Source organism: Hypomesus nipponensis, chromosome 14 (assembly GCF_054491055.1).
Source record: "Hypomesus nipponensis isolate SF chromosome 14, ASM5449105v1, whole genome shotgun sequence".
NCBI lineage: Eukaryota > Metazoa > Chordata > Actinopteri > Osmeriformes > Osmeridae > Hypomesus > Hypomesus nipponensis.
In genome coordinates this window covers 12,461,754-12,487,751 of record NC_140374.1, presented here as the reverse complement: position 1 = coordinate 12,487,751, position 25,998 = coordinate 12,461,754, and the positions used below count along the sequence as shown (strand labels likewise).

Below are 25,998 nucleotides of genomic sequence, written 5' to 3'. Positions count from 1 at the left end.
GAGAGAGAGAGAGAGAGGGAGGGAGGGAGGGAGAGAGAGAGAGAGAGAGAGAGAGAGAGAGAGAGAGAGAGAGAGAGAGAGAGAGAGAGAGAGAGAGAGAGAGTGAGAGAGAGAGAGAGAGAGAGAAAGAGAGAGAGAGAGAGAGATAGAGCATGGGGAGGTGGGGGATGAGGAAGAAGAGGCCATACAAGGTCAGAGAGACAACGTTGACGGAAAGCAGAGCGTTTTGAGCACGAGAGATAAGTTAACTCACAGGACAGGGTATTGATATTTACTGCCAACCCTTCAACACTCAAACACACCAGCCCGCAGTGTCAGAGCCGACTCTCCGGAAACCTCTGTCCTCTCTCCCACCCCAGGCTGGGGATGTGCCTGTGCATGCCAAGTCACAGCCGGCTCAAAGGAAGAGCGGTCCCTCCGAAATAACCTGACCAGACTGCAAGGCATTACTCAAACCACGATCAACAATATCCCCGGCTTGCACAATTAGATTTGCCAGAAAATCACTTCAACCCCCTCAGTATTGACTCAGTGATGATATAGAGGCCACCGCCAGAGACCAACTCAGGTCTTTGATGTGTGTCTTCAGTGTGGAGCGGAGAGGATCATTACCTCAGTGTGCAATATGTATTCTGGAACCTCCACCGTAGGCTGGAGAGTGCAGGTTTGTGGTTGAACGGCAGCATGTATTTTATCACCTTGCTGATGTGATAAATGGGGTCAGAGGTCATTCTCCAGTTGAGTTAGCGTCACCCTCCAGTTGGGTGGATGTCTGACTTGCAGCCGTCCAGAGGTTGTAGCTGTGGAGACCTCTCCCCATCCCTGCAACACTCCTTCAGTCCTCCGGGGTCACGCGGGAGGACTGTTATGTGTGAAATACATGAGCCAAGCCAGGGGTTGCCATGTTCATGGCGTAACCCACCAAAGCTGTGGGAATTTGGATGAGGACCCCTGGGTCAGCACGTTGTCAATGAACGAGAAATGATGGCGCTGGGTTTACTTTTGCATTCGGCAATTTTGCGGTGACCCGTCGGAAGAACCTACCTGATGCATTTAGCTGTGAAACCAGACAGCTTTGTGTGTGTGTGTGTGTGTGTGTGTGTGTGCGGGTGTGTGGCCTACTCATCCCCTCCAGTATTCCCCCATGGTCGAGTAGACCCAGGTATCCTCAGGGCTGTCTGTGATAAACGATGGTATCCCTGCTCCATTTCACCTTGCCTAAACCTTCCAATGAGAGGGACAACCCCGATCGCCAGGTCCCTCTGCGGCTGCCAAGCAGAGGAGAAGAAGAACGCATCCCCATGTTTCTAAAGCAGCCTGTGTGTGTGCGCGTGTGTGTGCACGTGTGTGTCTGTGTCCCATGGTAACGTACTCTTCGCTCAGCTGCTTTCCAGATGACTCGAGCCTTGGGCCTCTCCTCCTGATCACGGCGAAGCAGTCAAGGGTTACACAACAATAAATCATGCCGGGTAGAGAAAGTAGAGGCCGGACACTGCTACCCTTCTTCAATGTTTCTGTCACGATGACTTCTGATTGGTTGTGTATATGTCGGTTCTTCGCGCGTGCCCCTCGTCATCGCGGTGGAACAGTTTCAGAGACTGCGACTTTAACGCAAGCATTTATCAAGCCCTCTCCTCCATGCGTAGGGTTTTCCATTGACTGTATCGGTCCTTTGTGTGTGTGCCAGGGCGGTCCTGCTCCCTCATCCATGGCTTTGGCGCAGCGGAATGGGAAAACTCCTGATTTTCCATCAGACTGTGTTGCGTCAACTGAACCATGGCGACAGAGGTCTTCTCAGCCACCGGGGGGCAGTCACGCTCTCTGGGTAAAGGCATGCCAGTTATGTCGAGGAACAACACCGTATCAACCTGCCCTTTACCGAAGGCAGACGACTGTATCAACATGTCTACATAGAAACAGGAACGAAATGTGAGTTGTCTTACATGTATTGTTTTGTGGTGTACTGCGGTGGGAGGGCTGTGCACGCACACACACACACGCAAACACACAAACGCACGCACACAGAGACATTTCCGTGGCAACACGGGCTCAGTTCATGTGTTGTCGGGAGAGTGCCTAAAAACACACGCACGCAGCTTTACGTATTCACAGTCATATATCCATCACGTCTCTATTGACACACACTCTCGGAGGTCTGCTTGTTCTCCCTCTCCCTCTCCCTCTCCACATGTGTATGGGTGTATATGTGTGTGTTCTCCCTTCCCCAAGGAGAACGTTCAGTGAAAATTCCCCCATTATGAGTCATCTGAAGCGTGTGAGGTTGTAGAGAGTAAAGCTCACAGGCGTTCCCAGGTGTAACAGAGTCAACTCGACAGGTCAAGGTGAATGCCCAACTGACTCATCCACTGACCCCCGACCTCTGCTCCTGCTCCTCTGGTCCGACCAGGCAGTCTGCTGCAACCGTCGTGGAAGGCTGCATTGCTGCGACACAGGGCTTCAATGCAAAACCATGCCCAAATGCTGACTGCATCTATAGTATTTCTCTAGTACTGTATGTTTAATGCATGGATCGTGCTTCTTTTACCTTCTTTTCCACTCAGAGGTAAAATGGTCATGCCATATCACACCCACCACCAGAGAGCAGTAGTGCACCATTCTGATCTGGTCGGTTTACAGTAATGATAAGTCTTCATCGCGGGTGCAAGTCAGTTGTATAAGCATCATAAAGACCTTTTCTCAAAGTTGTATGACCATTCGATTTACTGTGATTTGTTTCCTAGATCATAACGAGTTTTTTTGGGCTGTTGAAAACAATATATACCAGATTCTCTTTGACCGTAAGATCCCCATGGTGCAATCTATTCTCTCCTGTTTGTCAATATATTATTACATAAAACACCTTGAAAGGAACAGTCAAATCTAACTTTCGATCGCAGGAAAACAGGAAAAGAATTGCAAGAGACTTGAGCCCATGACTTAATGAAGGGACATTTATTAGAACAGTAGAATAATATCATCATGCCAGTCTTTACAGCAGCAGCAGCAGCAGCACTTAACTCCCTCATAGACATCACACGGAACTGGAGAGAGGATTCCCACACTGCGGGGTCACTAGTTCAAGTCCCTTACCAACCCGCCCTACAGCCACCCCCAAGTGACTACACCTCCAATCCCAGGTGCTCAAACATTATGTCTGATTGTATACTGTTGCATTGTTAGGTTTCACTAGAATTAAACTGTATTGTAATGCTCCTGTTCCTTGGTCAGTGATCTAAACTGGGCCGAGTGATTGGCTGGATCCAGAGTGGACAGTAAAGATCAATAAGGAAGCTCCTGGGGGCCAGTTGAGTACACCATTGTCCTTTAGGCTAGTTCGGTGTATAGTCCATTATGCATGTGAGAGTCTTTACATAAATGACAGTATTTACACCATTGAAACAGGATGTGCTGCCTGTAAGTTAACAGCAGAGGAACCACAAACAACTGTTTTAGACGAGAGACCACTGTCACAGCAAAACAGGTACACTAAGATGGCATCCACATGCAATTCGTACACATTGTGGTACTTCTGAATCATGGTCGTTCTTCTTAATGTTATTTACAGGATCTTCCCCAGCCACATTCCAGCTTTTGTGTTGAAGCGTGTTTGTGCAACCTTCTGTCAGTGTGTATATACAGTATCCTGTACTAGCTGGGTGTTTCATGATTCAAATGGATGTCAGAGAAGCCTCTAGAACATAAGGTTAACCAGGTGTCTGTCTCTAGGGATCGTACCTACCTATAATGTTCAAAACTATTTTGCCAACAATAACTCTGTAAAATGGGATGACAATATCTGCTAAAAATATTTGAATGTCAATGTTTTTCTCAGATGATCGACTTGTGCAGTACCCTTCATGAACATAATGTAATTGCTTGGTATTTACTTATGTTTAACTCATATCTGATAGTGAATATATTCACTGCCTGCTGTTGACAATGGCATGCGATATACCATTGTCCAGAAAGTGAAATGATGTCACGTGTGTTTTCTCCTGTTTTTCAGTGTGATTGCATTACGTGAAACAAAATGTTAAAAGTCACGAGAAAAAGTTACAATGAATAGTGATGAAATGATACCAAAAACAAGAGGCAACTTATATATGTCACATTATTTTCACAATGAACATATACTTCAATAAATATGAACACATTGTTGTATGTAAATTGCATAATCAAGATAATCAACTTGGTAACTAGATAATGACTTGGACTTGGAATAGTGGTAAGAAAATTAAAAAAGATGTAACAAAAACTGGTAGCAAGTTACAGCAGAATCATTGGATTATTGAATAGTAGGACACGCATAAAAATAAAATACTAAACAAAAATACTAAACATCTGTGTTGGAAGAGTTCAACTATACACTTAAACACCATTACTGTTACACAATGTCACTTTTCTAATTGACTGCTTTTGAATCCAAAACAAGAAATCACTTTTGCTTAAATACATTTGTTTATGGGGCTAGCAACAGAAAATAACAAGAATTCCAGACACCATTCCCTTTAGTACGAGGTAACAAAGCAATTATTTACACATAGTACATAACTTAGAACAAGATCATAGTTGACAAGTAGTAGCGACTCTGCTTGCAGTGCTTGGGCGTTCACCTCAGTCCTTAGGATCCTACACGTTCTCCACAAAACCTTTGTGCTTTTAACCTAGCTGTGACGATGTATTGTCTTTATGATACGTTAGGAGGCCTCTTCCGGCTCTTGGAGCGATTCTAAAATACTATCATCCCTTGTTTCCTAAGATCCTTCTAGATACATTTTAGGTATTAGAATCTGGTTGGAAAAGGGAGATGATAAACAGTAAATCATAAAACCTTATTATTCGATGAAACGTAGCTATCTAGACAGGGCTGTTGGTAAGTATATTCAGGAGTGGAGCATGGTGAGGGGCCTTGACGGCTGAAGCTGTTCGTCATTGGGGCAGAGGCCAGGCAGGCCAGCTGAGATAACAGTCCTGTAGAACATCTTGTCTCTGGGCGTCCTTCTGAGCGCCTCACTGTAAACATGGTGCCCACGCACACACACAACATACCGACCAGAGGGATATTGCCTTTGTTTCCAGTTGAGCTTTCTTTTATTCTGAAGTCTGTGTGGAAGGAAGGAGTCTATGTCTCAGTGTGTGGTAGAGGTGGTGGGGGGGGGGGGGAGGTGATGGGGACCAGGACACAGACATGGGATTCGGGTTGGAGATGCGGGGGTCCGATTCCGAGGTCAGACGCTGCGAGGGGCTCTCTCCAGTTCGTGGGTCCTGCGGTTGCGTCCTTTCTGCCTCTCCTGCAGGTGTTTCCACTTGGCGGCCAGCCCGTGGGCGTGCACGTGGCCGTGAGCGTGCACGAGCCCCTTCTGCTGCTGCTGCTGCTGCTGCTGCTGCTGATGCTGCTGTACCTGCTGGGCGAGATTGGCCTTCTGCCTCCTGTGCTTCCTCTCCCTCTTCCACACCTGCTCACAGAACTCATCCACACTGTTCGTGGTGGGGTGGTTGACCAGGGACAGGAAGTCTCTGTACCACACCTTCTGATTGGGCGACTCGCGCACGGGGGGCAGGTCCTGGACAGGGGGGAGAGGGCGGCGGGCTCCTCGTCACGGTGGAGCAACTCGTCCAGCCGCTCGGTGTCGATGACCTCCAGGGTGACCTTGAGGAGGGTCTGCATGAAACCGTGCTCCACCGCCTGACACAGGAAGGTTCCGGAATCCTGCTTGGTCAGGGTTCGGATCAGCAGGCCTTGCTCCGTGCGAATGAAACGCTCCCCGGCTTTGATCTGCAACACAGCGAGAAGGTCCCAACAGCCATTACCCCAAGAGACCACCATCACCTTTGCCACTGTGACGTTAAGAGTGTCCTCTTGAATCTCCTTTGGGGACATGGCGAGGGGACAGTAAGGGGACAGCTTACCTCTTGTTTGCGGTCGTCGTTGGGTTGTTGGTACTGCCAGTAAGTAAGAGCTCTCTGAGACTTGGGAGTACATTCCAGAAACGTGCTGCTGTTCTCCACCCCATACACCGTCTTGTCCGGCAGGGTGGTTTGACCGCTGAGGTCGTCTGGAGAAACACAGCAGCATGACCACAACATGAACAACAAAGGATGTTGAGGTGACAAATTAGCACGGCTCATCATCACAAACACATTGTCACACTGTCAACATTTGTCTGAAAAACACCCACAGAATGGCTCTCTCTGTCTGACGGATACAGATCAGCTGTTTAAGCTTGTCCTCTCCCTATCAGCCTGTGCGTGTCTGGGGAAGGTTGGGGGTTCTTCCTTGCCTGTGTTCCACATTAGGTTCTCCGTCACCGTCCAAGCAACACTCACTCAACCTCTAAGCCTTCCTCCCACCGACTTATGTCGCTTTGTACTGGAAATGGGCTGTTACAGAATCCTGGCTTTATAAAGGGTGGGAGCCTTTCAATCAAGTCCAGGTGCGTTCCTCCGGTGTCAATCCGGGGCTGTCGCGGTGTTATTTCTGGAGTCGGGTACGTTCAAAATGTTACAGTAGAGCACAGACGTCAGACTGACTGCCGTCCTCCCATCCCTCATCCATCTCCTTCCTGGCCGGGCTTTGTGCTGCCGCTCCTACACTCCCTGGAATGTCATCGGCTTTGGCTGTCAGTGGAAACTAGGCGATGCAGAACAACATCCTCTCCCTCCTCAGCCCAAACACCACCCCTCCTCCATCCTAAATGAGAAATCAATGTGCAGCATATGCTGTGTGGGTGGTTATGGGGCACTCACACTGTGTGCGCGCGTGTGGGTGCGTTTGTGTGTGCTTTGTTTGTGTCCCTCGGAGTGTGTGTGCGTGTGCTGTGTTTTCCTCTGCCAAAGGACGGCAGCTTAAGCAAGCGGTGTTGAAATAAGTAAAATATGTAATTAACATAGTGAAAGAGTCTCTTTGGCTGCAGTCTAAGCCCTGTTTTTAGTCAAAAGACCGCTAACTGGCTAGGACCGGGCAATGAGACTGAGAGGAGGCTAAGAGGAATCCTGGGGATGTTAATTAAAAGCTTTAAACGGACCCACTGTAATCTACACACCACCAGCTACACATAAAAGACAAATAAAACACTTACAGTGTAATGTTTTTTTTTTTTTCTCACTGAGAATTGGAGAGGGTAACGCACAAGGTTTACAAGGTCTTCAAAGTACAGCCAAATAGCCAAGTTCTGTTTAATGTATGCGTTCATATGCGTTTCATGTTGATTTTCTACGAAAAGAAAAGAAAATTGCCACTGCTTCGTCATCCAAATGCGCGAAGCAACTCCATACCGTGATGCTGCAGATCTGAGCACTGGGTCAAAGGGTCGCCATTCCTGATGTCCTGCCTCCTTGTTCTCCTACCGTCAAAGACACAGACAGAGAGAAAGAGAGCGAGAGAGAGTTAATGAGTAAAGTGAGTTAATGGGTCTGTGGTGGGGATCTGCGCTAGTGGTGTGAGCCAAGCAGATAAACCAACTGTAGTGAGGCCTACCTCAATAAACTCATAGTAAAAGCACAGCTTAGCTCTAATTACAGGGTGTGTGGAGGAGAGGAATTCAAACCTAATCAATCACTCATGTCTCTCCGACACACACAAACACACACAAACACACACATACACACACACACGCAAACACAGCATGAACAGTTGAGGTATGTACTGTAAATAATGACTGAATAAACAACTCTGGCTCTTTGGAGAGTTGCAGAACAGGACACGGAGAATAGGAGCTACGGTGTCCTCGTCTCCCGATGTTTGAGAGACAGCCAGGAGATGAGTGGATAATTGGAGGTGTGAGATTGCTCCGACTGGGCAGGTTAGCAGGGTAGCTATCTTCTGCTCTCTGCATATTGGGAAGTCCAACTCGCCGAGGAAACTTGACACGAAGCAGCTCCAATTCAAATCAATAAGCCCAGTGGAGCTTTATGAGTGGGAGGCTGCAGAGGAGTTCTGCATAATCATGCACACACACACACACACACACACACACACACACACACACACCACACAAACAGACACACACTTCACTTTATTTCACCTCTCCTTCACCCAGACAAAACTGCTCCTCAGACATCTCGGATATGGGTCCTCATTTACAGTAAACATGTGGAAGGTTGTATTTCGACGTCGGGAGAAACGCAACCCTTCTGCCTGCGGGGCTTTCCGGCACGCACACGAAGACCGCTCCATTTCTAATCCCTGCCTCCACTGAAACGTGCTAGCCTCCATATGTTCCCACCGACGGATATGAAAAGCCCTCCTCTTGCTTTCGACGATACGTCGAACCCGTTTGCTCTCTGGTGCCCGTGCTGTGCATTTGAACGGTGGAGCCCGCGGCTCCAGCCACAGTCCATCTCATTTCCCTTTCGAAAGAACATGCACTACTGTAGCTGTATAGAAAAGAGTCTGTCTCCAAACTGCATGGATGTGTGTGGGTGTGTGTGTGTGTGTGTGTGTACCTCTTGGCCATGGGGAAGTATCTGGAGCACTCGGTGCCGTCCCAGGCACAGTAGGGGTCTCTAGCCAGACAGCACTCGGCGCAGGCCTTCCCGTACACCTCACAGCGGTGCAAAGGCATCTGGGACACACCCCGGGATGAGCCCAGGTACAGCTGTTGCTGTGGAAACCCAAACGCAAAGATTCTCTTCAAAAGGTCAGATCGGACGCTGATTCGCCTGTACGAAAACAATTTCGCTAATCAGGGCTGTGTGGAAATGCCTATTGACCTTTGCGTGTGGTTTAGCAGAGAAGCGGGATGAAGTCACGACACGTAAAAGGTGTTCTTTCATATGACATGTTAAATACACTTTCCATCTCTCATTTGCAAGAACGGGCTGCCAGTTCTATCAACCACAGACAACCTGTCTGGCATAACAGTTAACCTAATTTCTTAACTGTGTAACCTCGCTCTGCTGACAAGTGTTTCATTGTTCAGTGTCACGGCCCTCAGGCAAGGTGTGTCAAACTGTGTCTTTTTTAATTTTTTAAGATAATATCACTCTCTCTCCCCCCCTCTCTCTCTCTCTCTCTCTCTCTCTCTGTTTCTCTGTCATTCCAAGTTGCGTTCCAATAAGGGTTCCAATGAAATGTAAAAGTGACATTGTAAGTAGTCAGAGACTATATCCTTTGCCTGTTTTCCTGCCTCTCTATTCCCGGGTAGCTAATCAGTATTCTGGGTATTGCAGGAATGATGCTAACAGGAGCTGACTGGCGTTAAGAGAACACTCGATGACTGTAGAACACGCCATTCTCATCACATATTCATAGAGTTGACTTTTAAAGTGGTGATGATCACTTCTACCTCTTTGGAAAAAGAACACCACACCACAGAGACTGTGCAGTGTGTCTGCATGATATGACATTGTTCCTGTCACGGTGTGTTACATCTGTACACCCACGATTGTTTTATGCGGTGAGAAATTCACAAATCTCGAGTTACCTGCTTTGTGGAAAGCTCCATGGCCGTTATAGCGGTCGGTTCCTAGAAGAAAAACAAGTTGATAATGAGTGCTGCGTTCGGGGAAGCAGGTCCCGAACATCTATTAACCCTGACACATAGACACAATCTACTCGTATTACTGTAATAGCAAGCTTACATGAGAACATACGAACGAGTATCCTAAGACTAGTTCTATCGATGAGTGAATATTGTGAGCACACAGGAAATGGCGATTCCCTCCACACAGGCTGCATTAGACGCAGGCCGGGCGCGGACGTACCCTGAACACCGTCATCTCCTCCAGAAGGACCTCCTCCAAGTCATGCCAGGAGCCTCGAGGGACGGAGACCACCTTCAGCACCGTCCCCGCATCTGCGCCAGGGCAACGTGGGTCAACAACACACGACGACACGCAACGCCGTGCGTTTGAGCATGCCTGTGTCTGTCTGTCTGTGTGTGTGCGTGTGTGCAAGTGTACCTGTGCCTATGAACATGACATCGTACTGTCCATCCTCGGCCTCCACCCTGTCCACCACTAGCTGAGTGAACTGGTAGTCCACATCTGTTTTGACTATGATTGGTCGGTTGTTGATGGGGTACACAGGGTTAAACATGGCCGGGTGACCCCGGGCGAAGGTGATGACGTCGTCGGGGAGGTCCTTCGTCGAATCGAATCCTCCGAAGGTCTTGCTCGGGCACTGGGGATGCAGATGTGAGGATTTAAGAGACTCCACGTTGATTTGTTCACTCCTGCAATTCAATGTATGACTTGAGGGGCACACACGCACGCTCGCCCGAAAGCGCGCCCACACAGACACACGCACAGGCACACACGCTCTGCCCTCACCGTGCCGGGGCGAGGGTAGGGCACGCGCCCCTGGAAGGGCACCCACTGGTAGTTGGGTCCATCTCTGTGGGCGTAGGGACCCAGGAACACCCTCCTGATGTCTGCCATGTTGTACATGCACACTGCTGAGCCCTTGAAGATGTTACTGAGGGCCAGAGAGAGAAAGAGACAGACAGACAGACATGTGGAGGGATAGAGAGGCCGAGAGGTCGACACAGAGAACGAAAGAGAGACGGACAATGAGGGATCGTGAGAGAGAGAGAGATAGAGACATACAGACAGAGAGAGAGAGAGAGAGAGAGAGAGAGAGAGAGAGAGAGAGAGAGAGAGAGAGAGAGAGAGAGAGAGAGAGAGAGAGAGAGAGAGAGAGAGAGAGAGAGAGAGAGAGAGAGAGAGAGAGAGAGAGAGAGAGAGGGATGGATGGATGGATGGAGGAAGACAGAAAATATCTGGTTAGATACACAAAATGTATAGTAGATAAGTAACGCCAACAGACCCCATGTTGGTTGCCTACCTGGAGGTGGTGAACACGGCATACACTATGGGGTTCTTCGGATCCTTGGAGCTGATCAGGAACACGTCCTCTGCGGATGACAAAGCACCAAACGTGAGTCCTGAAATGATCCGCTCACACGCGCACAGGGCACTCGCCAATGTGACTCAACCGTGTCGCACACTCACGCAGTTCATCGAAGTGTGTGTCGATGCCGTTGAGGCCGGGGACAGAGCAGACCAGCCGAGCTTTGAGGAAGGTGGTCCATTTGTTCACCAGACTCCTGTGGCCCCCTAGATCATTCTGTAGGGTGGATCACACACGGTAAACACCAGCCTCACTGTACGTCTCAACTACAGATCAAGTCCAGAGTGGGGAATCAAGAACAGCTTTGGACTGGATTGCTGAATTGAACGAGATTATTGTCGGTATACCGGCCAAGTCAGTCACACGCTGGCCAAACAAGGATGGAGCACATTCAGAGGCACCGTCTAAGTACTTCCAGATGAACTCCACGACTTAAAGATGACGAAGCGCTGACAGATATCTGAGTCGGCATTTGAATACCCCTGTGCGTGTCTGGTGTCTGCGCTCGTGTGTTTGTTTTCCCTCAGACAGCGACAGAACACTGGCTCCTGCAGCGTGAACCTCCTCAGTGAGGACAAAGAACAAACACATCCAGCCCCCCAAGTGATTTACGATACCAAATTCAAGCGCACACCCAACTATGCACAGCCTAAATTCATATGGCATCCTGCATAATAGACGGATTGTTCTGTGTTGAGAAGAGCAGATTCCTCCCCATACTGGAGAATCAGGCAGGAACAGAGGACTCTGGGGGGCGAGGGTTATAGCACTGATCTGAGATCAGTTTGGGGCCGTTCCTCCTAGGGAACTTGGTTGGGTTCTGGCGGGGATGAAGCTGATTCCAGACCAGCTCCTGGTGGGGTTTTGATCTTGGAGCAGGATGGCAGGGCAGACGGCAGGCTCTGCCAGAGCCTGGCATTAAGCAGACTGTGGTGCTATTGTTGTGCCTGTCTCTCTCAGGCTCAAGTGACATTTCAGCCATCTCTCTCAGGTTTCTCTCAGGGCGGCGGGAGGGCGGGGGTGGTGGGGGGGGGCACCAAATACAACAAACCGCACGCCCCATCCCCAGGATAAAAATAACCTGAGATAACTAACCATGAAAGGCCCCCTCATGGAGGCTATTCTGACACTCGTCAAGTGTTTTTGTTATACTGGAGATTTTTTCTTTTTTCTGTGTGTGTGCTCGGCTGTGTGTGTGTGTGTGTGTGAGAGATACAGACAGAGAGAGAGAGAGAGAGAGAGAGAGAGAGAGAGAGAGAGAGAGAGAGAGAGAGAGAGAGAGAGAGAGAGGGATGGATGGATGGAAGAAGACAGAAAATATCTGGTGAGAGAGCGTACCTTGCAGAGCTGTCCGATGCGAGCATGTGTCGCCTTCCCTGCGTGCTCTCCATCCATGGCGTTCTCTCGGAAGAACAGGTAGATCTTGTCATCCTCGGGGTTGTCACTCTCAGGGATCTGGTGAACGCTCACAAACCTCGGATCTAGACACACACACCATCACACACGCACACAAAACCACACAATGAGCATTGCGCACACATGAACATAATGATATGATGAGACTGGTATTTCAACCCTGGCCCTTTGCCTTCAGGGGTGTCGAGTTTGAAATCTTTGTTTGGTAAGCAGTGACTAGGAAACAGCACAGTGTCTTATTTCATTTCAGTTCTCCCGAAAATGTTTAAGGGAGGATTTATTTCTTTATTTTAGGTGACATTCCATCTCTTGCTTATCGTCTCTCCTCTCTGCTTTTGTTTCCTGTCACGCCACACGTCTTCCTGTCTGTCTTTCTTTCTTTCTTTTAAGCCCCTCCCCCACACAGTCCTGTTGCACAGTGTGTCCCTGGATAATGGAGTCTGGTTCTTCTTCATCCAAAAACCATACTGGCCTCTCTCACCGTTCAGCCAGCGTGAGTCATGCTGCTCCGTCCTGATTGGATGGTGCTTGCCAAGGGTCCGGAATATGGCAAAGTCCCGCCCCATGAAGTCAGCTGACGTCCCCGAGTACAGCTCCCCATCTGGAAACAGAGCAAGGAACGAGCTTCTGGTGAAGGGAACGGGCATGTGTGTGTGTGTGTGTGTACGCGTGTGCGGACATGAGTGTGTGACTGCGTGTGTGTGTGGAGAGAGCGTGACGTACAACGACCCAGATCGTAAGCAGGTGTGAAGCCGCAGTATTGCTCGAGCAGGTAGCAGAGACTAGCAGGTGGAGACCGAGCTGGGCTTTCCAGAGGAAACAGCCTGGCCTGACCCACCGTGACTGAGAGCCCTGCATCGTCACCGGTGGAAATCCACGTGGAACCCGATGGAGAACAGAGGGGGAGGGAGGGACACGCGTGGGGGGCGAGGCAGGAGAGAGGCGCGAGACGTAGGGAGAGAGGGGGAGGGGGGGGGGGGGAGAGAAGGGCAGAGAACGAGGTGATGGCGTGGAAAATGACCATCTGCCGGATGAAATGCTGTGATTGGGCCCGGACGCGGCCGGAAAAGTCCTCGCCCGTCACGCACACTCGGTCTTGGTCCCGTTAACTAACGCGCCGCCCGACAGCATGCTGCTGAGCTGTCGGACCACAGCAGGTTTTTACAGACGTGGGAATGAGTGGTCCTCTGGCGTGTAAAGCCCGAGTACAGAGCACGGCCTTGCCTAATGACTGACATCATGAATGGCCAGTCCTGTCATTGAGGCGTTCTTTTTAACAGAGGCTCAAATGAAGGAGGGTGGATGTGTGACGCACGACTCTGCACCTCGGTTTCACGAGCGCGTGGTGTGAGCTCGAAGCCTACGGCTCTGTGTGTGTGTGTGTGTGTGTGTGTGTGTGACTTACCGATGAGCATGGAGGCGGTGAGCAGCTTGGGATCGTAAGGGCTCTTCCCTCGTCCGTTCTCGATGTGGGACTCCAGTCTGAACACACTGTCCTGGATACACACGAACAGACACAGGGTCACACGAGAGCAGGAGCAGGGGCGGGGGCGACACCAAAAGGTTCGACCCAAATCAAGAAGTCGCAGGCTCCAAACCTCCGTCGAGAGAACGGCACTTTGGACGAGAGCTAAATGACTGTGTTCTGCTCTCGAACGCCCTGTGGTCTAACCCTGCATAATGTGCACCAGGATTCAAAGGAGAATCCCAGGGGAAGCGTTGGAGATATTCGGGTCTCTCCGAACACAGTCGGATCCCCGGCGTTGTCTGAAAGGACCAGCCATGGAGGTGCACTAAAGGGATGCCGCGAGAGAGAGCGACTGTGGTTTTATCGAATTATCTGCAAATTGCTTTAGTCTCCTGAATAAGAAATACATTTGCATGTCTGACTCGTTGACATTTGGGAGATTAGTGTGAGAAATCAATTTGTCTTTCAGACCCCCCCCCCCCCCTCCATTCACGTAAACTTTTCGAGACAATTTGAAATAGATGTCTAAATCGGTCTAATAAACCATTGTCTAATGAAATTACAGTGTTAACCAATTTAGAGGACCAAAATGGTTTCAGTCACACTGAGAGACTCTTTGTTAAAAAGGGATACTGTATACCTATGGTAGACTTCTGACATTAGGCCTGTACTTGTTGTGAACTTGGCCTATACTCAGGTTTTCATGCTGATTGAGACCGTTTGGACACTGGAGTGAGAGAGAGTTGGTGTACCTCAGGTCTCTTGCCCACCTCCAGGTAAGCACAGACAGGGTGGAAGGCCCCTGTCCCACACACATAGAGATGAGTTTGGTTGAATGGCTGCAACACTTTGATGAAGTTAGAACACTCCCTCTAGCATAGAGAGAGAGAGAGAGAGAGAGAGAGATAGATAGATAGATAGAGATAAAGACAGGGAGAGAGAGATGGGAGGAGAGAAGGACAAAGAGATTTATTACATTACATTTCACATCCCAGACACAGGTCACGTTTTACTGGTTAGGCTGTCTCTTGGCTTGAGCTGACTGTATGCTTGTCTATTTGGGTCAGTTGGCCCATCCGGTACTGAAGACTGGGGAAAGAGGTGGCCTTGACCAGTGATGCGTTGATCCTACTGGACCCTGTGAAAGGTCAACACCCACTGGAGAACAGAAGGCTAGAATGAGGGAGACAAGACTCTCTAATCACAACAAAGTGCTTGTCCTCAGGGAAATGTCCTGCTTCGTTGACATTTAATCTGACTAACCAGATGATCACCCATGGTACCTAAAGCCTCTCTGTCAATGTTTATGTGCTGAGTAATAATTCTCTTATAAACTGACTCGTGGTAATCTGTGTTCGTTTTTCCTCTTTTTTCCTTTTTAATTCTCTCTCTATTTTTTCTTCCTCTTTCATCTCTCTTTCTTTCTCTCTCCCAGTTATTTTCTCTTCCTTTCTCTCTGTCTCTCTCTCTCTCTCTTCACATTGACCTCTCCTCACCCTGACTGCCTGTTGCCAACTCAGGGACGTGAACGTCACAACAGCTGGGATTGTTATGATGGCCATGCTGCCCTGCACCCACACTGCAAAACACACAGCAGTAAAGCACCAGTTTTCTGAGTGTCCCCCCATGAGATTATATGTGTATGTGTCTATATGTATGTGTGTGTGTGTGTGCGTGTGTATGTCTATGTATGTATGTATGTGTGTGTGTGTTCCTCCAGTGCCACGTGGGCAGTTTACTCAACACGTGCCTGAGTCTGCTCGTGGCTCTTGACTTCACATGAAAATGAATGTGTCATCGCACATGGAAAAGGCAGGAAAAACAGATCCACAAATAATGCATGACTAAGTTTATGTGGCTTTTGTAGGTCAGAAGCAAAAATCTGCCACGCTTAAGCTTTTGTTTTTACTTTAACAGCTGTCTTCCCTGGGTAGATGACCTGGACCTGATGCTAGAGCTGCTGTGATATAAGAAGTCAGATGGCTGAGCGGTGAGGGAGTCGGGCTAGTAATCTGAAAGTTTGCGGATCGATTCCCCGCCGTGCATAAATGACGTGTCATTGGGCAAGGCACTTCACCCTATTTGCCTCGGGGAGAATGTCCCTGTACTTTCTAGTCGCTCTGGATAAGAGTGTCTGCTAAATGACTGCATTTAAATGTAAGAATGAATGTCAAAGGGAATTTACAGCTACAATATCAGACAGTAAGAAATAATATAAGACAGTAAGAAACAATTATCGAAAGTATTCTTACTGGCTTGTGAGGTAAATACGTATGACTGGGTCAATAAGTACTCAGGTGTTCCAGTACTCGTGTTTGCTGAACACATTTCATTTTTTTGGGCTTCTCTGTCTCTCTCACTCTCTCTTTTTTGTCCTTTCCGTCTTTTTCTTCCAATCTTTCTTTCTCTGCTCACAAACACTCTCTCATCTCCCCGCGGCAACATGTGAAGTGTCTTCCTGCCAGTTCATCAGAGTGCACATAGCTCCGCTCTCTCTCCTCTTTATCCGTCGTTCATTCCCCCTCTCCCCCGCCCCTCAAACACACAAAGACCACCCTTCAGGCCTCCCCCTCTCATCCTTGCCAGCTTGTTTACAGAAAACACACAAACACAAAGGACTTTATGGTCCTTTAAATGAGCCTTGTGCAGAGGCACCAGAGCTGAGTTTGGCCAGGCTGTATCCCAGGCTGTGCACTGAGGCAGAAGCAGCGCTGCTATGATTTCATGTACCAGGCCATCGCCTTAGGACCCGACTGAGATGGAATTCAGAAGACGAGCTTGTTGAAAGCTGTAGCCATGTACAGCACGTACGCATTCATGTTTACATGATGGTACACCACACTGCAGTACAACCTACCCTGGTACACCACATTAAACCATAGTCACCATGAAACACCCCCCCTCCCCCTGTTACACCATGATACCCCCCCCCCCCCCCCTCCCGGTACACCATGGTACACCCACCCTGTTACGCCATGATACACCTCAAGACCGTAACCATGCAGACAACATTGGGGGGGAAGAAATCTGCTGGGGAGTCTGAGGGTCCCCCCCTTGAAAACCTTTTACGTTTAGTTATGAACATGATTACATTTTTGGGGATATGTTCGGATAGCGTGCGTGGTTGCCTGTCGTTGCGTCCCCCCAATATATATTATGAGTACGACTCTGATCCACCACATCCTGGTACACCATGATCCACCCCATCCTGGTAAACCATGATACACCTCATCCCGGTGCACCACAGCGTACAGCAGGCTGCTTCTTGCCCTGAAAGCCACCGCCCAGAGATAAACCCTGCAAGGTACAACTACCTGGCAAACCAATTGACAGGCTCGAGTGTTCTGATGATGCCCTTGGCCCGGGGCCACCGTCATTCACAAGCAGCCCATAAAACATGTACCAGCGCCGCGCACATCCTTGTTTATCCTGTTGTGACACTCTCTCTCTCCTGTCCGGTCAGTCTGTGATTAAACAACCATGCTCTTTGGCGCACTGGAAGATTAAAGTCATGTAGAGGGTTCTATCTTGACCCAGATTTATGGTCAGATTCAAAGCACTCAAAACCATGTGACAGATTACATCCAGGAGGTAGACAACACCGGCCATGACATGTCACGAAGCTCTGATGAGAAGACTGGGGATAAGCTGCCTCGCTCTGTGGTTCTCAATGGAACACTCAGATCAATTAGACCCAAGGACAATAAGATGACTTATCCAGCACAACATGTCATCCGTGATCAAGTGCACTTTGCCAGAAGGCCATGGATAGTGGGCTAGGATAACCAGGAGTGTCCTTCTACAGGTGCAGAAGTGATTCGTGGCGGAGGTCTTACCGAGAGGTCTTTCCCTGCCCACTTGCACTCGTCTCTCCTGGAGGGGGAGGCCGGCCATGGGATCTATAACACACGGAGAGATGCAGTTGTGTTACAATATTGTTCAATACAGTATACATGGAAACAAACACACCCAAGGATTACCAATCCAGACACCAAAATGATTTTACACCACATTTTTGGGTGTGCTTGCCTTCAAGGAGCTCAACCTAAGGCGAGCACAACCTTTGTTCTCTCTCATATCTATTTATCATTCATTATTATTATTTTCCCACCCCTAGATAGACGTGAATATTGGCACTGCATAGACAATGTCGGTGTCAAAAGGTTTGTCTTAGTCCCCATTGTTTTTGTGGCAAAAAGTGCCTTATGAGCACCAAGGGACCTCAGTGCTAGCCTAACGTCACAACGTCAGCACACGTTAGCAACGACGCATATGGATACAACGTTCTAGTAAGACAGCGATATCAGCGAGCCCTCAGTCGGCATTGTACCCTAGCTAAAAGTCAAGGAAAGTTGAAAATGCTTTTCGCTAGGTATCTACGAACATGTCTTAATCTGTTAGACAAGTGGGTTCCCCTTAGTTCTTTTGGTGAGCAGTTTCACGAGCCCTACTTACTCGGCGTCATGCTGCTGACCAGCTAAATAGTTATTTAGTTAGCACTAGAAGTGTTCGCTAGCTACTGTATCCCTGCCTGTGTTTGCGCTGTTGCTCAGCAAGTATCGTGCCGTAATGATTTGTTTCGCCATAAATCATCTCAGTTTAATGCATGAGTTTTGTGTTTGGAGTACAAAAATGGTTCAGCTCCTGCAAAACTCATAATTTGACTGTTTACACATGCAAGAGTATCCAAGAGTATTTAGTGAGAGTACTCAAAACTGGTTTAAAAGACTGCTTTAAGCAATATTATTTAATTCCATCAGGAAAGAGGGATACATGACCAGAACTTTAATGGCTGCCAAATGGCTGCAACTATGTAGGAAATAAGATGGTTTTCATGGAAATCCTACTCTGCTTGAGCTCAAGCGTGGAAAAGCCTTCCCGGTTTGAGGAGTCTTAATCCCCCATTTAGTAATCATTCAGTTTCCCTCCACAGGCCAGAGACAATGACAACATAAACCACAGTTTGGTCATGACTAAGTTTGGATGTGACCAACAGATATCGCTCTCTTCAAACAGAGCAAGTCTTCATCTTTTCTCTTCACGGTTTTGCCTACGCAGCGTCGCAGTTGTCTGTGCATGCATGTGTGTGATGGGGTAGAGGGGGTCACAATACGATTTGTTCTCCACTTTGTATCCGTTTATTCCATTATTCATCCAGGTGTGCGGGGAGCGGCTAACATGCCTGGCACAGCGTGTGATCCTGTGCGACAGCTCTAGTCTGAAATATTCATAAGGCTCTTTTTCTGTTGAAACAGAGTCCCTGGATCCCTGAGCCTATGAACCACATGTAGGGTGGACACCCACACTCTGGAGAGGCACACAGACAGACAAACAGATAGACAGACAAACAGATAGACAGATAGACAGATAGACAGACTGACAGACACAGTCAGACAAACAAGCAGGCGGACAGGCAGGACGGCAGGCAGAGATATTATTCTGTATGGGATTCTACAGGAAACTGAACAGTTACACTTACTTGTGCATAGTCTTTGCTAATGTTGATGAGGTTGAAAGAGAAGATGTGGTCCTTGGCTCCCACCACAAGCCGGCCCTTCTCCTCGTCCAATAGGAAGGTGTGGTAGGCAGCGCTGTTGGCAAGGCCCTCAAACGTTACCAGGTTATTGGATTCCAGCATCTCTGTAGGGGAAGAGACAAGAGCAGGCCTGTTCAGTACAACCTGGCCAATAAGGCTGAAGGACATACATTTCTCAGACGCCTCCTATTCTCTCCTTCTCGATCCATCGTTCCAAATCCCACTCTCTCCTTTATATCTCTCGGTAAAATATATATTTGACATTTTGTCCTCTGAACCAAATATGCACACTTAGAGTCTGGTGGGGTGGTAAAGAGCAAGTCTGGTTTGTGTGCACTGCCAACACATCTTGGACCGAACGGGCAGTGCTCGAGTTAGCCAATAACCAAACGTTCTGGCTGGGGGAACTGACCTTGACTGGAGCAGTCAGGCAGAACTCACAGAGGGAAGTAAATGGCATGTCCAGCAGATAGACTGCAGGCCTGAGAGAGGGAGGGGCGAGCAGGAAGATTCAATGAAAAGTGAGAGATATAACCAGATTAGAACTGTAACTATATCAAGAGATTGTCATTGGAAAAACCCTGCATTCATAGACATTTGGAGACTCCCTTATTCAGATCTTTTCTCTCTTTTTCCTCGCATCTTTATTCTCCCTCTCGCTCTTCCTCTGTCTCTCCATCTCTCCCTCGCTCTCCGGGAGTAAATAACACAAAGCGCCATGAATGTTTTAGCGGGGAGAACGGACTCTTTTCCGTGTGTGTTTATGTGGCCCAGCCTGACAGGGATAGAAGAAAGCGACATGCAGGAAGGAACATGGAGACAAGAAGAGGATGGGAGGACAGGAGGCACGCAGCTTGAGGAGGAGGAGAGAGGAACATCGAGAGATTGATGAACATCGAGGGACGCGAGGAAAGAGACCCACAAAGGCAGAGTCAGAATTCCTCTGGCCGGGAGAGGGACGGCGAGGTGACGAATGGAGAGAGAGAGGGGGATGGAGGAGTGAGCGAAAGACAGGCAGACCTCCTGGATTTAGTTAGGAACAGATCCCCTCAAGCACTCCTGCTCTCTGGCTCTCACTCCAGAACACATACCTCTTCTCTGGGGGAGCACACACACACTGGACACAAATACAACGACTCATGTGAAGCCATATGCAATGTAACAAATGGTTTTATGGCTTGAGCTCAAGCTTAGGATCCTTGATTAGCTCCAGTAGTTACTTTGTTACTGAGTAGTTACTAAATAAGCACACTAACCTAAACCTTTGTGAACGGTGAATGTAAAACAAAAAAAGCTTTTCGAGTCCAACCTGTCCAAATACATGTTCCTGTAACCATGGCGATCAATCATAAACAGGAGTCCTGGAAGCCCTTGTCTGATGCTACAATAAAACAACGACAGTATCGCTGACCTTTCACCCACATTAGTGTGCACGTCTGATGTGTGGTTTTGGTAAATGTTCCATTGTCTTAAGTGTTTCTAGTGAGGTCATATCCATCCTCATTGAGTGTACGTAACACAACTGACATCATCCGAAAGTAGACATACACCCTCTTTACAAATGTCATCAATAATTGGGGGTTCACACACACACACACACACACACACAAACACAGTGATGAATCACCTGAATAAACACAGGGGGTCCCACGCCTTTCAACCTCTAATAAGACACCAGCAGGTGTGTGTGTGTGTACGAACCTGGGTGTCTGAAAAGGGAAGCAACTAATTGCTTGGAGAGCAACTTGCTTGTTTTATAAACAGAGATTTGTCAGAGCTCTTTTGAGAGTCAGCCTGCTGTAATTTTACAGCTTAACGCCAACTGTGTCTGTGAGAGAGTTTTCGCATCTCCATGTCAACACACCATGCACACAAGCAGCCGGCTCAGGTGTGTGGAGGGAAGCCATAGGACTTGTATCCATGGAAACAAACAGAGTGTTAGGAAAGTTATTGAAAGAAACCCTGGTAATCACACCGATAATGCCCTTTGTGGTCACACAGACACACACACACATGCATGGCAGTAGCTGTGTACACACAGGTGTACTGGCATACACTGTAAAGTACAGGTTCAAACTGGTCTTACCTCTGTTCTGCACCATTTTCAGCAACAGTATGCCCAGACATTCGAAAACTCAGACAAGCCAACCGCTACTCTTTCTTATTGTCTTACTAACAGATGGACAGACAGGTGGACAAACAGTTGTGTGGCTACCGGGCCATCACCAGTTGCCACCTCAAAATATTTCCCTTTCTCCCTATCACTTTTATCCAACCTCCACCACTTTTTCCTTCAAAACACCAGTTGTGGTTGCTGAACCCTGCACTCCATTTTGGCATCTTCTTTTTTTTTTTTTCCCTCTCTACTTTCCACTCTCCCTTGCTTGGTGTCAGTGTCACCTTCTCACCCTTCCCTTTTGGCCAGTCTCTCATTTCTATCCCTCTCTCTTTATTTCCATCTTTACTGAAGTCTTTGCCTCAGTCTGTTGGGCACCATGTTTGATTCTATTATAATGGATCTCTCGTTCAGAAAGAGAGAGAGAGAGAGAGAGAGAGAGAGGAGGGGGAAGATGGACGCAAAGAATCAACATTCCCATGTGAGACTGATATAAATAAACTCTTTTACCCTACATTCTCTCTCCTTCTCTATATCTTACTCTCTTTCACTCGCTCGCTCTCTCTAGACTGGAGGGCACATGGAGGATTATCTAAGTGCTGCCACCGATAGAAAAAAAAATCAACACAATCAACTGTACAGTACATGAAGCAGTGTTGGACAGTTTCCACAGTCTGTAGCCCTCATTCATTAGGGCAGTGCAGGGTGGTAGTGTGCGATTGCTCAGTGGGAACATACAAAGCACCTCTTGATCATGTTGAGTACAAATACACTTCCCATCCAGTCACTCTCTGTGCCCCAGGGCCTGCAGCCCTATAGACTCACGGTCTTTCTGTGGGTTAACGCTACAGCAGTCAATACTGAGAACTCCAGCTACGACACTGTTCCAATGTCACCTGCGAAAGGGCCAGGATGAGCAAACAAGAATAAACAAACAGATGTGAGAACCGACGCACATGCAAATCCCGTACTCAGAACGAAACACCGGAATTACTGACATGTGCAAAAGGCTAGATAAGGGAAATATCACGCTGACCCGATAAAGACAACAATCAGAGACTGCTAGCTGGGACCCGAGCCAGGGAACCAAAGTCCCCTGACCGCGCTGACGCCCTCTCCGCGCATCCACCTCTCTGGTGTGCACTGTACAAGACCAGCCAATGGAGAAGAACGCACTCGCTCGCACACCCTGAGAAACCCAACACTAGCGCAGAGATTCTTGACATGCTCCGGGATTAGAGGCCTTTAATGGGACTTCCTCATTCCCATCTCTGATTAAAAGTCCTTTCACGCCCAGGCAGACGGAGGGAGAGGGCCGCTTCCACAGAGACACTAATGTTCCTCTGGTGCCTCAAACTCCCCTGTCCCACACTTAGGCTTTTGTTGTCGAAGGTCTTCGAGTGTTAGACTTTGGCCGGTTGTGCTGGTGTCTCAGTGTCTCACTGTGTGGGTCTGTGTGCATGTGCGTGTCTGTGTGTGTGTGTGTGTGTGTGCACCTTGGCTTCGGTTATCAAAGGGGTGGACAGGTCTCTGAGAGGCAGGGCTGTTGGCAGGACACAGCAGCCTGTAAAACTAAAGCACGCTCTCTGTTCCAAGCAGCGACAGCAGGAGCTCCACGGCTCCAGTCCTCTAACGCATGTGGGACGAGAGGTTCAGCTGAGGTACACGGTACTCTCCTGTTCCCTTCTCCACCGGAAGGGAGTGCACCCATTAAGGAGGACAGGAGCACAGAAAAATACACGGCTCCCTCGGGAAGGGGGAATAGGGAGCAGAAACATTGCATGCCTTTCGAACTCAATTTTTGTTGACGTCGTTGAGCTACATAGCACCGTGTTTAGGTATCCAGGGGCAGTGTTGTTGTCATTCCCTCTGGCCCACTGATCATTTGCACTCTCGCCATTCTCCGGAATCCACTTTGGGTGTACTTGATCCACCGTGGTCCGTGTTTACGCTTTTGTGACATTGGGGTATGTGTGTGTGTACGTGTGTGTGTGTGTTTAGTCAGTCACCTGTAGGGGTCAGGGTTCCTTCACCTCACAAGCTGGAAAGTCAGAGGCAGCCGACTTCTGGAAGTCACTGTGAGTGTGCATGCACAGGGATGTAACTCTATGACTGAATTTGAGAGTGTCTGTGTGATGCCCCATGGTCTAACAGAGATATCACAGTGGGGAGTTTCTTATAAGTGACAGCCTGTGGTTTAGAGTTGACTGATTAACACACAGGTATCATTAGCCATCTACAGATGGTTCCAAACAGGAAAGTGTGTGCGTGTATGTGTGTGCACGCTTGCACTAATAGGCAAGGATGTGTGTGTTCATGCGTGCGTGCTTTTGTGTGTGGCCACACACGTGTGTGTGTGTGTGTGTGAGTGTGTAATTATGGATCTGGTAGTGCTGAGAGAGAGAAATGTCTCTCTTTGGGAAGCCATCTGCTGAAGCAGACTAACACCATTCATCCTCAGTATAATTACCATGCAGACCCGGACCGAGCGGAAAAATGACATCCAGGGAAAATAGGAGGCAGGGAGAGATGAATGACACTTCACTGAGCCACCGGAGAGTCCAAGTCTGGCATCTCTTTTCATCGAAATAAATAAATAAAAAGAAATTGAAATCTAGAAAAAGAGGGAGATCTTTTTGGGGAGGGGAAAGAGATAGCGATAAATAAAACTTGAGTTTATCTTCCCTTTAAAGGAAACATGAACAGGTGCTAATCCATTTAACAAAAGTATACAGTTAAAACGTATGCATGTACTGTAATATATTGTACTGTCACTAAATATCAGCTTTAACACTTAAAGCTCAAATAGCATTAAATACTGTAATAGACTGAATACTCAAGGGTTTTGCCTTATTCTTCTAGGTAACTTTATTCAAGATGGTTCTGGTGTAGTCTGTCAGAGATATGGCTCCCAGTAGAGTTCCTAAAGTATCGATAGCTCAGATAAAGCAGTTAACTATTTTCCATTAAACACAACCTGTGAATACATAGTTCCTGACGTTCATTGATGTTTTCTAGACTGGAACCAAACCATTCCAAGGTATGTACAAGGTAGCTTTTACATGGTTGTTCATCATGGCAATACCACAAAGGAGACTGCGGACGGTGTATGATACTTTCTGATCTAACAGATAGAGTATAGAAATATTGTGTGCTGTCAGCCGACTAAGATTAGCACCAATGCAATAAAACGACTATGCAATTTTAAATCTTTATTCCAAGACATTGGATGTGCAAATTAAGCTGGACAAATGAACCAGTGAATTTTACAAATAAATCTGAGAACCAATAGATCTAGTTCAGGGGGATTTGACATGCCAACTGATCTAGCTGATAACTTCTCCCCTTCATGGTTTTTCTTTTGCATACCCATCCACACACACACAAAAAAGAAAAGAAAGTGAAATAATATTTCACCCTCCAGCAATGAATTTCTTAATGACCATCCATTACAGTAGCAACAGCTTACAGTTTGAACATGGAGACTTAGTTTTGAACAAAACATGGTGTGGTGTAATGAGACAGCGTGTTGGAAACACAGCCCAACATAGGCACAGATATGATAGGCTCTCGGAGATCGGAGTTCAAGTGTTTAAACTGCAATGGGAGTCGTTAAGAGACGAGGACTCACCCTTATAGGAGAGCTTTAGTCTGGGGACATTGCTCTTAGTCTGCTGGGCACCACTGCCTCGGCTCCAGAGGAGAACCACCCCACACAGCAGCGCGACTGTCCCCCAGAGAGAGCCCATGGTCCTGGGGAGAGAGAGGCCCAACAGGTTCCCGAAAGTACTCCTTTGGTCCTATTCTCCAGAAACACAGGATCAGTCCAGGACCAGGGGCAAGGTCTTGTGTGTAACCCGGTTCTCCGGTCCAGTAATGATGTCTCGTGGATCCAGTCCTCCAGATATGGACCAGTTTCCACCAGAATCGGAACCTGTCCTGGGTCAAGAGTCACTACTAGGGTCTAAGTCCAGCTTGTTAGAACCTAAAAACAGATCTGCAGGTACTATACCAATTAGTGTCAGAGAGAAAATGCCGAACCAGGTCAAACCTAACCGCACGGCAGAACTCAGCCAAAGCACCCCAGTTCACAGCCACAAAAGATTTCCTAGAGAGAAGAACTGGACCATAAGGAGTCCACAGATAGTGAGAGGATCTGGACTTGACATCCGCCTAACATGGGTCTCTTCTCCAACACCTTCCCAGTCTAATACATTCTCCTTGATATCCTCTCTTCATGAAGGTTTTGCTCTGTCTTTCTGTTGTTGTTGTTCAGTAACAAAACCCAGCCCAGTGTGTTTCAGCTGCTAATCCAGTCTTGTAGGTAGACAGCTCTCAAATACCTGCTGAGTACTCAACGGCACTCCAGTACTAGTCCAGCCCAGCACAGCCTCGTCCACACAGCACACAGAGCTACTGAGAACAGCTGAGCCAGACAGCGTAGCTTGAGAGAGAAAGAGAGAGAGAGAGAGAGAGAGAGAGAGGGAAGGAAGGAAGGAGGGAGGGAGGGAGGGAGGGAGGGAGGGAGGGAGGGAGGGAGGGAGGGAGGGAGGGAGGGAGGGAGGGAGGGAGGGAGGGAGGGAGGGAGGGAGGGAGGGAGGGAGGGAGGG

General features: G+C 48.2%; 1 protein-coding gene across 1 annotated transcript; it reads right to left on the bottom strand.

The window, feature by feature from the left end:
• Window positions 1-2,935: 2,935 nt before the first annotated feature.
• Window positions 2,936-25,780, bottom strand: sema3ab (sema domain, immunoglobulin domain (Ig), short basic domain, secreted, (semaphorin) 3Ab). The gene is given in 18 exon segments (XM_084672962.1): window positions 2,936-5,575; window positions 5,578-5,776; window positions 5,911-6,056; window positions 7,276-7,343; window positions 8,446-8,603; window positions 9,426-9,467; window positions 9,706-9,797; window positions 9,904-10,123; window positions 10,273-10,417; window positions 10,787-10,856; window positions 10,954-11,068; window positions 12,191-12,333; window positions 12,750-12,869; window positions 13,674-13,764; window positions 14,489-14,608; window positions 17,573-17,635; window positions 19,216-19,376; window positions 25,020-25,780. Coding segments are annotated over 18 exon segments (2,418 nt in total). The 5' UTR covers window positions 25,138-25,780; the 3' UTR covers window positions 2,936-5,228.
• Between the last annotated feature and the right edge of the window lie 218 nt (window positions 25,781-25,998).